Source organism: Rhinopithecus roxellana, chromosome 10, assembly GCF_007565055.1.
Source record: "Rhinopithecus roxellana isolate Shanxi Qingling chromosome 10, ASM756505v1, whole genome shotgun sequence".
Taxonomy (NCBI): Eukaryota; Metazoa; Chordata; class Mammalia; order Primates; family Cercopithecidae; genus Rhinopithecus; species Rhinopithecus roxellana.
In genome coordinates, this window is record NC_044558.1 from 25,554,195 (window position 1) to 25,570,295 (window position 16,101).

General features: G+C 38.2%; 1 protein-coding gene across 2 annotated transcripts in view; it reads right to left on the reverse strand.

Moving 5' to 3' along the window:
- Positions 1 to 16,101, reverse strand: part of C10H12orf42 (chromosome 10 C12orf42 homolog) — a 178,223-nt gene that overhangs the window by 52,874 nt on the left and 109,248 nt on the right. For both annotated transcript variants that reach the window (XM_010357278.2, XM_010357277.2), the window contains one exon: positions 11,695 to 11,806. In XM_010357278.2, coding sequence (XP_010355580.1) covers positions 11,695 to 11,806 — 112 coding nt within the window. The remainder of the gene's footprint in view (positions 1 to 11,694; positions 11,807 to 16,101) is intronic.

A 16,101-nucleotide genomic window follows, 5' to 3' on the forward strand; every position in this document is an offset into this window, starting at 1 on the left:
GAGGGGGGAGGGATTGCATTGGGAGTTATACCTGATGTAAATGACGAGTTGATGGGTGCTGACGAGTTGATGGGTGCAGCACACCAACATGGCACAAGTATACATATGTAACAAATCTGCACGTTATGCACATGTACCCTAGAACTTAAAGTATAAAAAAAAAAAAAAAGAATATTGTTTTGTTTTGTAGAGATGATGTCTCACTATACTGCCTAGACTGGTTTCAAATTCCTGGGCTCAATCTCCTCAGCTTGGTCTCTCAAAGTGCTGGGATTTCAGGAGTGAACCACCATGCCTGGCCTATAGTTAACAATATTATATTGTATATTATCAAATAACTAGAAGAGGGGATTCTGGATGTTGTCACCAAAGAAATGATACATGTTTGAGTGATGGATAAGCTAATTACCCTGATCGACCATTACAAACTGAATACATATATTAAACATCACAGCATACCCCTCAAATATGTGCAATTACTATGTACCCATTACAAATAAAAATTAAACAATAATAAATATTTGTTGAACTGTATCATAGAACTCGTTGTCAGCTAGCTTCCTTATCCTTGGAGTATTTCCCCTTTGAGAAAAATCACCATGACCAATGTGTCTGTGTATACCCAGCTCCTAGCAGGGCACCCAGCACATGGCAGGTTGTCAGGAAGTGTCGGCTGAATCTGTGTTCTATGGCATAATCTGCTTACGAGCAGGCTTATCATATGGATCACTGAAGAGTGTGATTTGTGTTTGTATGTGTAGGCATGTTTGCATATACATGCATACACTCTTATCTGCATATACTTCTGTATTGGTGTATGTATCCGGCTCTGAAGGCAGCAGCACGAAGGAAAATGAGAAGTCAGATGTCTTACAATTTTGACTGGTCATTGACCCACCCATCTGAAAGGAAGAAAATCATTTCTACAACATTCTGCTTGTTGACCATCCAGGTTCTCATCAGTTGACTGAAGAATATTTTTTAAATGGGAATTCGATCATCCAGCCTCCTCCTCCACCTCCTCCTCCTGCTGTATAGCCAAGGAGATGAACCCAGAGAGGTTAAACAGTTTGTACAAGGTCACATGGCCAGTGGTTCAGCTAGGCCTGGATCCCTAATAACCTTACCACCTCCTCAGTCCTCATATCTCAGCACCCTAGTTTGAGAACCATGACTCTAGAAAAACAGTTTTTGTCAATTTTAGCAAGACATCCTAGCTGTTAAATCAAATGGGCCTTCTTAGTACATTTCTTAATTGTCCTCCCTTAGTATTGGATGCTAACTATCCTTTCACTTTTCTTGAAACTCATGAAATCCTTTGAATGCAATAAAAACAATGCTACTAATTACTGAACATTAAATATGGGCCAGGCACTGTTTCAAGGACTTTATATTGTGACATTCATCTCTCACAATAAATCCTAGGAGTTAGGTATTATCATGATCCTCATTTCAACTTAGGGTAAGTAAAGTGCAGAGAAGTTAAGCCTAAAGTCAATGGCTAATTAGGAATTCAAACTTAAAAGTCTAACTCCAAACTGGGCACTTCTAACCACAATGCCTCTTGTTAGCATCTGTTCCTTCCCTACCTTTCTAGGTTACATGGCTTCTCAGCTTCCTCCCTTTTATGCCTCCTCCCTTCTCTTGATCATCTCATCCACTCTTAAGAATTGCTTATCACCTCCTGATGACTCCATAACTTTTTACTTCAGCTCAGACCTTAATTCTAAGTCACAAACAAATAAAAACCTCTTTAAACATGCCCACTAGAATGTCTGTACTATTCAGGCATATTAGGCAAAATGGTCTCCTTTGCAAACTTCTGCTCAGCTGGTAAGAAATTAGATGTAGCTTTATAATGTTCCATTTTCTGTTCTCTTCATGCCACATGGGGTGGTTTTTGTAATGCAAAAATAGCAATCTAATCCCTACTTGTTATTTTAAGTAAATCCATATTTGTTGCTTTTAACCAAAGAGTTAAGTATGTTATAAGAGGAATGCTCCATCTGTCTGCTGCAGGCAAGGTCCCAGTAGCTCAGCCATTTGGGACTCTGAAAACTCCTTTGATCACTGCCATCATACTGGGCCTGGTATTTGACATCATGATAATAATGTCAGGAGAGAAAAATGAGGGGCTGATGCCCCACTGATGAGGGAATAACATGGAGTTAGTCTTCACCAAAAACTCCAAGTTTCTTTTGTGAATCAGTTTTAATCCCTTTCATTGGCCAGTTCAGCCAGGTGCTATATTTACTCTAGCATTCATTTATAAATAAGGCCAAGTAACAACGTTATCCATGGAACAAATTTAGGCAGCAGTAAGTCTGAGGTTGGTTACCACCACTGAAACTCTGGGTGGTGTTATCAGTTAGCATTTGCTGCATAATAAACCATTCTAAAACATAACTTTTTAAATTATTATTTTACATGATTCTATGGGTTGACTGGGATGTTCTGCTCTGAGTCTGCTCATCTTAAGCTGGATATTTTAGGATGACCACCCTAGTACATCTAAAAATTGGTAGACTGGTTGGTACAGTAGGGGCTTCACTCACATATCTGCTGTCAGTTGGGGTGACGACTTCATGTTTCTCATCATCATCTTAGGCTCATTCATAGAATGACATAAGGGTTTCCATCAGTGAGAGGGCAAACTCCAATACTTTTTATATTACCTACTTATGTAATTTTTTAACGTTTCATTAGCCAGAACAAGTCATGTGGTCAAGCTGAGATCCAAGTGATAGAGAAATAAACCCCACCTCTTAATGGGAAAAGTGACATTCAAGAGGCCAACGAATTATCATGGACATTTTTGCAATTTTGTGGCATTTTACTTAATCAAGTCCTAAGAAGAATAGAGAGATCCCAGGAATATGAGATGACTGGAGTTATTCAAGGGCAGCATCTGGAATAAGCCATTTCAGGGGTAAGAGCAATTCATCCAAGCTAATCAAGATAGCAATCTCCAAAAGCCCCCAGACTTTGTGACTGAGTCCATAGAAGACTTAAGTCTTATTCTACTTTATAGGTTTCTTTCTAAAACTGGTCCTCACCTAACAATTCTCCAACCCAGTGAATGACAGTACCATTACCATCACCTATATTGTTTCAAACCAAAAAATAAATAAATAAACAAAAATTTAAAAACCCCTCAAGAATTTTTGTGAATGCCTACCTCACCCTTATCTAAATATCTTAATCATTAGTGAAGTTTACTGGCTTTATTCATCTAAAAATTGTCTCCATCCTTCACCCACTCACTCCCATCTGTCATTGTCATCATCAGGTTCTTCTTTATCTCTCACTTGGACTTTTACTGTGAACTCCCTGCTTCCTCACTTGTTCCCCCTACAATTAATTATCTAAACAACAACAGTGTGATCATTTTTTAAAATAAATAAGAAGTGGTACAGCTCTACCTAAAATCTTGAATAATCTCCCACTAAGCCCGGAATAAATCCAAAACTTCCCATTGTAATCTAGAAAGTTCTTCATAGTCTGGACGCTACTTGCCTCTTAATCTCAAATCACACTACTCTTTTGCTTCTTCTGGCTACACTCGTCTCTTTTCTAATTTTTGGAAACATAAATACACATATCTTGTCTCTCTGGCCGAATGACAATTCCTCAGAGTTCTTCCCTGACCTCCATATCTTAAATGGCCCCAATCCTCTTCAATCTTGGGTTATTCTCATTCAATAATCTATTTTTGTATCCTTTTCTTACCTTTTTTAAAAAAAAAAATCTTAAGCACATAGCTTTTAAAGATCTGGTTGATTGAAGTGTAATTTGTAGAGTAAAATTCACTCTTTTTAATGGCCAGCTATACAGCTATATATGTGTGTTTCATCAAACACATAGATTTGTAACCATTATCAAAATTAAGATATAGAACATTTCATTACCTCAATGAACTCTCCAAAAAGGTTTACAAAAACTGAAACAACCCAAATGTTCTTCAGCTGACAAATAAACAAACTATACTGAATTCAAACAATGGAAGACTACTTAGCCATAAAAAAGGACTACTAATATATATGTACAAAGATGCATTACACTAAATAAGACATTCGATTTAAGAAATTACATGTTGTATAGTTTCATTTATATGACTTACTGGAAAAGGCAAGATCATAAGGGCATAAAACAAGTCAGCATTTGCCAGGGCTGGGGTAGAGAAGGGGTGGATTATGAAGGGGCATGAGATAACTCATTCACCTCTTTTTTCATAGCTTTCATTACAATCTGTAAAAATCTTGCTTATTTATTGTTTATTTATTAAGTGTTGCCTTCCTCAAAAGGCACATTCCAAGACAGCATGAACCCATCTCTTACTCACTTCTGTGTCTCCAGAAACTAGCATGGTGCCAGTCATTGAACAGGTGTTCAATTATTCCTTGTTGAATGACTTAATGAACATGTAAGCCCTTCCCCAACTTGACCTTCACCCTGAATCTTCAACTTCAACACATGATCATGCCCTGTGAACCTTACCTCCTAAGTAGTTCTCCTAGTTATCCCCTTTCCCTTACTGCCATATCCCTGCCCTTGATGTTTTTTACTTAGATGATTGTAATAGCCCCAAAAGTAGTTTTCCTACCTACAGTCTTACCCCTTCAACCACTGTCTCTAACTGCTGCTAGATATGATCAAATTACATCCCTCCCATCCAACTTGATCATATCTAGCAGGAGTTAAAGACAGTGACTGAAGGGGCAAAACTTAAAAAAAAAAAAAAAAAAAGTAAAGGTTCCCATTGCCTAGCAACCAACCTAGCTATGGCTCTTCTCCATTCCCAGGTGCTCAACCCTAATCACCACCTACTAGCAGGGCTCTGCTCCTATCCAGATATGGCTCCCAGAACCAAAATGCTGCTCATCTGTCCTAAGGATGAGACCTACCTCCAACTAAGTGAGTCCCTCATTCTGGAGGGTCCCTATTGTCTTCCTAGTTCCATCCATCAGTGCCTTCTCAATCCCAGCATGCCTAATGGCTTCATGTCTCCAAATCTAAGTCAAATATCAAGGAATTTAGGGCTATCAGAGCAAATCATGTAATTATAAACTATGTTATTTCTCAAAGTTATACCCATAATCTCAACTCTCAAGATCCTAGTATACCAAATCTTGAAGTCACATATTTTTCAGATTGTGATAGTGGCAATTATTTTATCTCTTCCTTCATCATGTTCTTAAAGGAATAAAGAAGTCGGCATTTGCTTGTATTGAGTCACCACAGTAGGCTGGAAATAAGCCTAAATTATTCTTTCCATAAAACTATCAAAAGTAGGATAGGTCAAAATCAACTTTTAATATGTGCCATCAAAGCCATGAAATATGAAATCCATGTGATTTTAGTGGGCTTTTTGGGCGAATCACTAATGTTCATCAAAGGGTACAAGCTAAATAAGTTAAAGTATATCCATAAAATATATTACTCTGAAGTCGTAAGAAAAATGAATGAGGCTCTGGATTCCATTACCAGTTTATACTCTTGCACCATTTGAGTTTCCAACTGCAAACCTTTAACAGGTATCTGGGGGAAAAAATGGTGGATAGGAGGCAGGACAAGATTGCAGCTCTCACTGGGACACACAGAGCAGCATGTGGAGACTTGTATCATGAATTTTGCTCCAGAGCTCTGCAGAAATATACCAGGAAAGCCAAAAGAATCCACAGACCCTATGAAGAAAGTGGTTTCCTCCTGCAGGACCCAGGAGACAGCCCAAATACTGTGAGTGCCCAAGTTGTGAAAGTGGGAAAGGGGTATTATCCGTCCCTGAACACACACCCTCACTGGGGAACCCGAAGGTCTAGATCATGGGAAAAAGATTTGACCTTACCTGGAGCTGAGTCAATTTAGAGAGCTGAGTGAAATATAGCAGTAGAGGAAGCAGCAGGAAAAGCCCTGTGGGCTCTCTAGGTCCCTGGGAAGCAATTTCTTTCTCCCTGTGTGTGCCTCACAGGGGTCCTTGGGGAGGGCTGCCAGAGGTACTGGGAAAAGACCACAGGGAGAAGGAAACCTCCAGCTGAACTTTGTAGCAATTCCAACCCAATGTGAAATCTCCTGGCTAGAACTCAGGGGAGGGTGGGAATCCAGTAGACTCAACAGGCAGGGAGGTGCAAAAGCCCTAAGTGCTTTCTCAGTTGAGAGGCTGCTAGTCCAGGGAAAGTTCTCAGCCCTCCTCGCCCACTGCCTAGAAACAAACTTGGTACCTATGGTAGGAGTGAGATTAGCCTTTTGTGTTGCATGGGAGCTGGGTGAGGCCTGTGACTGCCAGTTTTCCCCCACTTCCCTGACTACCTGCATGACACAGCAGAGGCAGCCATAATCTTCCTGGGAATATAACTCCACTGACCTGGGAATCACACCCCCATCCCCCACAACAGCTGCAGAAAGACTCACCCAAGGAGAGTCTGAGTTCAGACACACCTAACCCTTCCCCCACCTGATTGTCCTTCCTTACCCACCCTGGTAGTTGAAGACAAAAAGTATTTTCTCCTGGGAGTTCTAGAGCCCCATCCACTGCCTGATCCTCCCTATACTACCACAGCTGATGCCCTCTTGAAAGTGCTACCTCCTGGCAGGAAGCCAACCAGCACAAAAATAGTGCATTAAACAACCAAAATTAAGGATTCTCACAGAGTCCATTTCACCCTCCTGCCACCTCCGCTGGAGCAGGTGCTGGTATCCACAGCTAAGAGATCTGCAAAAGGGTCACATCACAGGACTCTTCAGACAACCCTCAGTACCAGCCTAGAGCCTGGTAGCCCTGCTGTGTGGCTAGATCCAGAAGAGAAATAACAATCACTACAGCTCAGCTCTCTGGAAGTCACATTCCCAGGAAAAGGGGGAGAGTACTAGATAAAGGGAACACTCCATGGAACAAAATAATCTGAACAGCAGCCTTGAACCCAAGATATTCCCTCTGACATAGCCTACCCAAATGAGAAGGAAACAGAAAAACAATTCTGGTAATACGACAAAACAAGGTTCTTTACCACCCCCCAAAAAAATCACACTAGCTCACCAGCAATGGATTCAAACCAAAAAAACAAATCCCTGATTTACCTGAAAAATAATTCAGAAGGTCAATTAAGGAGCACCAGAGAAAGGTGAAGTCCAATTTAAAGAAATCAAAAAAAATGATATAAGAAATGAAGGGAGAAATCTTCAGTGAAATAGATAGCATAAGAAAAAAAAATCACAACTTCAGGAAATAAAGGACACACTCAGAGAAATGCAAAATCTTCTGGAAAGTCTCAGCAATAGAATCAAAAAAGCAGAAGTGAGAACTTCAGAGCTCAAAGACAAGGTTTTCAAATTAACCCAATCCAACAAAGACAAAGAAAAGATAAATAAAATTAATAGACCATTAGCAAGATTAACCAAGAAGAGAGAAGATCCAAATAAGCTCAACTGGAAAAAAAATGAGAGATATTACAACCAACACCACAGAAATACAAAATATCATTCAAGGCTAGCATGAACACCTTTACCTACATAAACTAGAAAACCTAAAGGAGATGGATAAATTCCTAGAAATACACAACCCTCCTAACTTAAATATGGAAGAATTAGAAACCCTGAACAGAACAGTAACAAACAGTGAGACTGAAATTATATTTTAAAAATCACCAGCCAAAAAATGTCCAGAACCAGGCAGATTCACAGCTGAATCCTAGCAGACATTCAAAGAGTTGGTACCAATCCTACTGACACTATTCCACAAGATACAGAAAGAGGGAATCCTCCCTAAATCATTCTAGGAAGCCAGTAGCACCCTAATATGAAAACAAGGGAAGGCATAACAAAAAAAAAAAATACAGACCAATATCCCTGATGAACATAGATGCAAAAGTCCTTAACAAAATGCTAGCTAACCAGATCCAACAGCATATCAAAAAGATAATCCACCATGATCAAATGGGTTGCATACCAGGGATGCAGGAATGGTTTAAGATACGCAAGTCAATAAATACGATACACCACATAAACAGAATTAAAAACAAAAATCACACGATAAACACAACAGATGCAGAAAAAGCATTTGACAAATCCAATATCCCTTTATGATTAAAACTCTCAGCAAAATTGGCATACAAGCAACATACCTCAATGCAATAAAAGCCACCTATGACAAACCCACAGCCAACAAAGTATAGAACGAGAAAAAGTTAAAAGAACCTTCAAAGCCATGCAAATACATGGAAATTAAATAATCTCCTCCTGAATGATCATTGGGTCAACAATGAAATCAATGGAAATTAAAAAATTATTTGAACTAAACAATAATAGTAACACAACCTATAAAAATCTCTGGATACAGCAAATGTGATGCTAGGAGGAAAGTTCATACTCTTACATACCTATATCAAAAAGTCTGAAAGAGCACAAATAGACAATCTAAGGTCACACCTCAAGGAACTAGAGAAAAAAGACCCAGCCAAACCCAAACCCGGCAGAAAAAGAAATAAAAATCAGAACAGAGCTAAATGAAATTGAAACAAAAAAGAAATACAAAAATAAATGAAATAAATAAAATACTTAGGAATACCTAACCAAGGAGGCAAAAGACCTCTACAAGGAAAACTACAAAATACTGCTGAAAGAAATTGCAGTTCACACAAACAAATGGAAACACATCCCATGTTCACGGATGGGTAGAATCAATGCTGTGAAAATGACCATACTGCCAAAAGCAATCTACAAATTCAATGCAATTCCCATCAAAATATCACCATCATTCTTCACAGAACTAGAAAAATCATAAAAAACCAAAAAAAGAGCCTGCATAGATAAAGCAAGACTAAGCAAAAAGAACCAATCTAGAAGCATTACATTACCCAATTTCAAACTATACCATAAAGCCATAATCACCAAAACAGCATGGTACTGGTATAAAAATAGGCACATAAACCAATGCAACAGAATAGAAAACCCAGAGATAAACCTAAATACTTACAGCCAACTGATCTTTGACAAAGCAAACAAAAACATAAAGTGAGAAAAGGACACCCTATTCAACAAATAGTGCTGGGATCACTGGCAAGCCACATGTAGAAGAATGAAACTGGATCCTCATTTCTCACATTATACAAAATTCTACTCAAGATGGATCAAGGAGTTAAATCTAAGACCCAAAACTATAAAAATTCTAGAAGATCATTGGAAAAACCCTTCTAGACATTGGCTTAGGCAAGGATTTCATGACCAAGAACCCAAAAGCAAATGCAATAAAAACAAAGATAAATAGGTGGGACTTAATTAAACTAAAAAGCTTTTGCATGGCAAAAGGAAAAGTCAGCAGAGTAAACAGACAACCCACAGAGTGGGAGAAAATCTTCACAATCTATACATCTGACAAAGGACTAATATCCAGAATCTAAAACAAACTCAAACAAATTAGCAAGAAAAAAACAATCCTATCAAGAAGTGGGCTAGGGACATGAATAGACAATTCTGAAAAGATATACAAATGGCCAACAAACATGAAAAAATGCTCAACATCACTAATAATCAGGGAAACCCAAATCAAAACCACAACGTGATACCACCTCACTCCTACAAGAATGGCCATAATCAAAAAATAATAGATGTTGGCATGGATGCAGTGAAAAGAGAACACTTCTACAATGCTGGTGGGAATGTAAACTAGTACAACCACTATGGAAAACAGTGTGGAGATTCTTTAAAGAACTAAAAGTTGAACTACCACTTGATTCAGCAATCCCACTACTGGGTATCTACCCATAGGAAAAGAAGTCATTATATGAAAAAGATACTTGGACATCCTTGTTTATATAAGCACAATTCACAGTTGCAAAAATGTGGAACCAGCCCAAATATCCATCAATCAACGGGTGAATAAACTGATATATATATATGATGGAATACTACTCAGCCATAAAAAGGAATGAATTAATGACATTCACAGCAACCTGGATGGGATTGGAGACTATTATTCTAAGTGAAGTAACTCAGAAATGGATAACCAAATATCGTATGTTCTCACTCATAAGTGGGAGCTAAGCTATGAGGATGCTAAGGCATAAGAATGATACAAGGGACTTTGAGGATTCCAGGGAAATTGTAGGAAGTGAGTGTGGGATAAAAGGTTACAAATTGGGTTCAGTGCATAATGCTGTGGTGATGGGTATGCCAAAATCTCACAAATCACTACTAAAGAACTTACTCATGTAAGCAAACACCACCTGTTCCCCAAAAATCTATGGAAATAAAAAAATTAAAAGAAAAAAATAAAAGAAAGAAAGAAAAAAGAAAGAAAAGAAAAATGAATGAGAAAGCACTTAATGCACTGATGTGGGAAGAACTCCAAGATATAGTGATAAGTGAAGACTGAGGTGCAGAATACTGCTACTCACCTGTACACTTTCATTTGTCATAAACACTTTTATTTGCTTAGAGAAAGTAATGAAGGATTATCAAGAAAATAGTGTAAGTGTTTTCCCATGGGAGAAAGGGGAATGAGGCAGATTGGAGCAGAAGTAGGAAGAAGACTGTCTTCCATATACCTCTTTATATTTTTGGTTTTTGAGTGATGTAAATGTATTATTCCCCCCGCAAAAATATTTTCAGTTCTTTTCAAGTAGAATTTGAGTGTGTACCACAATGTGATTCTCAAAAAGCTCATTAAAATTACATTACTCCAAGAGTTTGAAACCATTATAAAATCAACAAAACCTTTCAATGGCCCTGATATGAATACATATGCAATGAATTTTATTAGCATATAAATATAAGTGAATGAATAAATACATTCTAAAATGCATTGTTCAAATGAAAATGTAGCAGTTACCTGCTTTATCAGTTGTCCTAAAAACTTCATTTTCTCTTAGGTAGTAAATTGGACAGGTACATTTAAATATATCATTTCAGGTCAGTGAAACGGTCCTAAAAATGGAGTTTGTGGACAGTCGCAGGGTGTCAAAATCATCTATGGTGACAGTGCTATGGGGAATATAACTAATACAATTATATATCATTTTTGGCTTGACACAAAATGATGTTCTTTTGCTTGCCCTATATCAATTTATTTAGGGAAATCATCCTTTTACTATTCTCTCTCTTTATCTGCTTCTCTCTCTCTCTCTCTCTCTCTCTCATACACACACACACACACACACACACATTTTGTGTAATTTAAGTGCAACTGTCAATCAAGTGGCCCACCTCCCCTGCCTCAGAAGTAGCAAATGTTGACTAGTGTATTCCATTCTCCCAGCTACCTGGATTCCAGGGGTGAACATAAGACCAAAGTTTGGCCAATTAGAGCCATTGGATAAGCAGTAGAGACTGTTATAGATGAATGAAACAAGAAGGTTTCTGTACTTTTGAAATTACAAGCTCTAAGAATCAGATATGCCTATAGCTGCCAGGGCATGTTACTACTATCCTTTTTGAAAATGAACCCAACTTAGTGAAGACAACAGGGAAATTAATAAAATGAAATTAATCATGATATTATTGGTAAACACCGGATCCAGCCATGCCCTAAGCTAGTCCACCTTTGGATTTATTAACTTCATGAGCCAACGAATTCCCTCTTTTGTTGCCATTTTGAAACACAGTGCAACTGTTCCTCAATAAAATCTTTATGATTATTACCTGTACATATTCCAGAGTTTTTTTGGAAACTCTGGTCTTTCTTGGGATTATGCCTTAATTTACCTGGAAAATTTAGAAAGTGTAGACTATGAAATTTAGGAGATTCAGAGAAATTCTTCATGTGATTAATGAATCTGGAGCAGGTCACTGAAGTTCTTTCATATTGAGGGAGGTTCTGTAAGACAGAGGAGAAAAATATACAAAATAAAATTAGGTTAATGGCTCCAAAATAATTCATGCCACCTAGCACTCTTACTTCCCTAAAGTGAGTGATTTTTTTTTAATATTTTTGTTTCTTTATTCTTTAAATGAAACAATCCTGAAAACAATCACAGTTAACTCTAGTTACCTTTACATGCACATTCCTCTTATGTATTCATTAAAGAGGCTAATTAACTTAATTATTTGTTCATTGAAAAAAATCTTATTCAGTTACACTATATGCTAGATATTAATCTAGGCAGTGAGGATACAAGAGGCACGGTCTCTGCCCTTATGAAATTGACATATTAGTGGAGAGTGACAAAAAATAAACAAATATATCTACAATAGATTGGATGGTGATTTTTCTGTTGCTAAGATGAAAAACATAAAATAAGAGATACCTTCTCAGACAGGGTGATATGAAAACAAAGATTCACTGGCACAGATGCAGTAGCCACATGAGGTCTTGGATGAGAGTCATTCCGAGCACTGGGAACAGCCAGTGTGTGAAAGAATGGAGAGGCAGGGGATAGGGAAGGGGGTCAGAAGGTAGGGGAGAGGAGGCTCTTAAATCAAGCCTTGTCACCTTGAAATAGCAAAAACAGAAAACAAAGGGGAGAAAGAGCTACAAATATCTTGGTTAAATAATATGAAATAAGGTCGTAAGTAAGGATCCAATTTGATTTAAATCAAAAACTATTCATTCTAAAATCTAAAACTATAAAAACCTAAAAAGATAACCTAGGGAATACCATTGAACATAGAAATTCACAAAGATTTCATGAGAAAGACACCAAAAGCAATTGCAACAAAAACAAAAATTGACAAACAGGATCTAATTAAACTAAATAGCTTCTACACAGGAAAAGAAACTATCAACAGAGTAAACAGACAACCTACAGAATAGGAGAAAATATTCGCAAACTATGCTTCCAACAAAGGTCTAATACCCAGAATCTATGAGGAACTGAAACAACTTTACAAGCAAAAATCAAACAACTCCATTAAAAAGTGGACAAAGGACCTGAATGGAAACTTTTCAAAATAAGACATACATGTGACCGACAAGCACATGAAAAAATGCTCAACATCACTAATCGTTAGAGAAATGCAAATCAAAACCACAATGAAATACCATCTCACACCAGTTAGAATGGCTATTACTAAAAAGTCAAAGAATAACAGATGCAAGATTGCAGAGAAAGGGGAACAGTTATACACTGCTGGTGGGTGTGTAGTTTAGTTCAGTCATTGTGGAAAGCAGTATGACAATTTCTCAAAGAACTTAAAGCGAATTATCATTTGATTCAGCAATCACATTATTGGATATATATACCCAAAAGAATATAAATCATTCTAACATAAAGACACATGCACATGTGTCTTCACTGCAGCACTATTCACAATAGCAAAGACATGGAATCAACCCAAATGCCTATCAATGTTGGACTGGATAAAGAAAATGTGATACATATATACCATGGAATACTGTGCAGCCATAAAAAAGAATGAGATCATGTTTTTTGCACCAATATGGATGAAGCTGGAGGCCATTATCTGAAGCAAACTAACACAGGAACAGAAGCCCAAATACCGCATCTTCTCACTTATAAGTGGAAGCTAAACAACAAAAAACATGGATACTAGAAGGGAAACAAGAGGCACTAGGACCTACTTGAGGGTGGAGTGGGGGAGGAGGGAAAGAATCAGAAAAAATACCTGATGGGATACTATGCTTATTATCTGTAAGGAAGTTATCTGTACACCAAAGGAAGGAAGGAAGTTAAGGAAGTTATCTGTACACCAAACCGCTGTGGGTGTACACAGTTCACCATATAATAAGTAAGGAAGTTATCTGTACACCAAACCGCTGTGGGTGTACACAGTTCACCATATAATAAACCTGCACATGTACTCCTGAACTAAAATAAAAGTTTAAAAATAATAATATAGATAAATAAAAACCAGTCATTAAACATGTAATCAGAACCAACTTCCCATTGGTTTGATGTGTAATTTTTATTGTTTGGATATGATTAGATATTATTGATTCGGGTGATTTGGATATTGTATAAATTTGGATATTGGATATTAATGTATGGCTAGTACTGTTTGGATATTGTGAATATTATGTGCTCAGGATAGCATTAATTTACTGAATCTGTACAAGGTCAGCTCATCCCTGCATGAGCAATAGTATCTTACTGAAAGGGTAAGGTTTTCATCTTGTCACTTCACACGGCCTATCACTCACCCAACTCTACCCCACTCCCTGAGGAAAAGGTTTGTGTCTCAAGCCAGAAACTGTAAGCTAAGTGAGAGGGTCCTAGGAGGGCACTGGAGTGGGAACTCTCTCTTTTCCATAACTGTGGATCAAGGAGGCAGAGATGGAAGCTTAAGAAGACATACACCTCTTAAATGGCAGGAGGCAGCTGGGACTCGAGAGACCCAGTCCAGTTGTACCAGTCATGGAGCATGGGAGATTAACTAAGGAAGGGTCAGAAACCTATACTTTATAAGACTTTTTTGCTGCTAGCATTTTCTTTCTTTATATTTGCTTGATATTGAGTAGAATCTTCTTTAAAAATCATCACAAATGAGCTAAAATAAGTGAAAGGGAGAGAATTTCTACCATTTTAAAGAGAGAAGAGTACCACAGGAACAGCAGTGATTCCAAGAGAGGGCTTGAGAGAAAGTGAAATGAGAGAAAAACTATTTTCCTGACTTGGTTAGAGCCACTGTCCATCTGGACAGTATGTGCGCATGGGCAATCTTGGAGGTAATAACTCAGAGCACGGGCTGTAGAATCATGCAGGTCCACATCCAAGCCTCATCTCCACACCCCGCTCTCTATACAAGCCGGGGCAATTTACCTTCTCTATTCCTGTTTCCACCTTTACAAAGTGGGGCTACTGCTATCTCACAACAACTATTACCCCCATTTTACAGATAAAAAACTAACTTATCAAAGCTATACAAGTACTAAGTATTGAAAGCAAGTCTCAAATCCACTCTTTTCTACTCTAACGGCCATGTTTTTAACCCCATTCCATACTGCTTCCCCATTTTAGAATAAGCACAATGTAAGTATTCAAACAGAACCTAGATCACCGTGGTCTCCTCACAGTCAGCAACCTAAGTGTCCAAAACAGAAAGCGTCCAAAACAGAAAGCGTCCAATGTAAGTGTCCAAAACAGAAACTAGAAGATCACCCTGGCCTCCATTTCCTCCCTTATCCCTCAGATCTATGCACAACCATTTCCTGTCAACCTCACCCTCTCAATGTCCTCCAGTCTCATTCCCATAGCTGCAGGCCTATTAGCATCTTCATCCACATCCCTCCTTGCAGTTCACCTCCATTGAATTTTCTTTCTCGCATTATCTTTCTAAAACCCAAGTTTAAATATGGCACTGGCCTTCTTAATAGTGTTCATTGATTTCCCACCATTTAAACAGTGGTTCTCAAACTGTACCATGCAAAAAAATCACTGGTGAACATGTTAAAATGCAAATTTTGATTCACATATGTCTAAGGGGATAAGCCCAGGCATGTGCACTCTTAGCAGTCATACTGGGTGACAGATACAAGTGATCAACTTCTCGTTTCTCCAAGTGTGGCTCAGGACCCAGCATCACCAACATCACCTAGGAGCTTGTTAGATATGAAGATTCTCTGGCCTCACCCTAAAACCTACTGGATCAGGATCTGAATTTTAACAAATCCCCAGCCCATCACACTCTGACCTAAAGAACGAAATGCAAAACTCTATGGTATAGGAGGTTGGTCATGACCCACCATCTATTTATCTCTTGCCCCCAACCCCATCTCACAGGACTCTCTCCTCTGTGATCCAAGTATGACAAAGTAGGAAAACTGAGGCACCAAAAAGCTAAGGCAGTGAGTCTCAGTTTCTTCATCTTGGTCAGCCCAGTGCCTAGCACAGTCCCTATTACATGTGTCCTGCTGCTTCATTGATGTTTTGAATTTGACTGGATGGAATTAATTTATGTTTTAAAACAAATTTTGAAATGCAGTATTATATTCAAATTGCACCTTTCCTCAGGGTATGATTTACTGAAATGAAAAGGAATGAATGCAGACAAAGACACTCCATATCACGGACCTGATGCATTTTACTCCTGAAAACACCTTACATTTCTTTGTTGAGCAGGGGAGACAGGTACTGATTCCTCTCTGTGAAGACACTGTGGCTTTTAGTTGATTCACTGCCTGAAGTCAAACCCATGCTCTATATATGAAAGCAC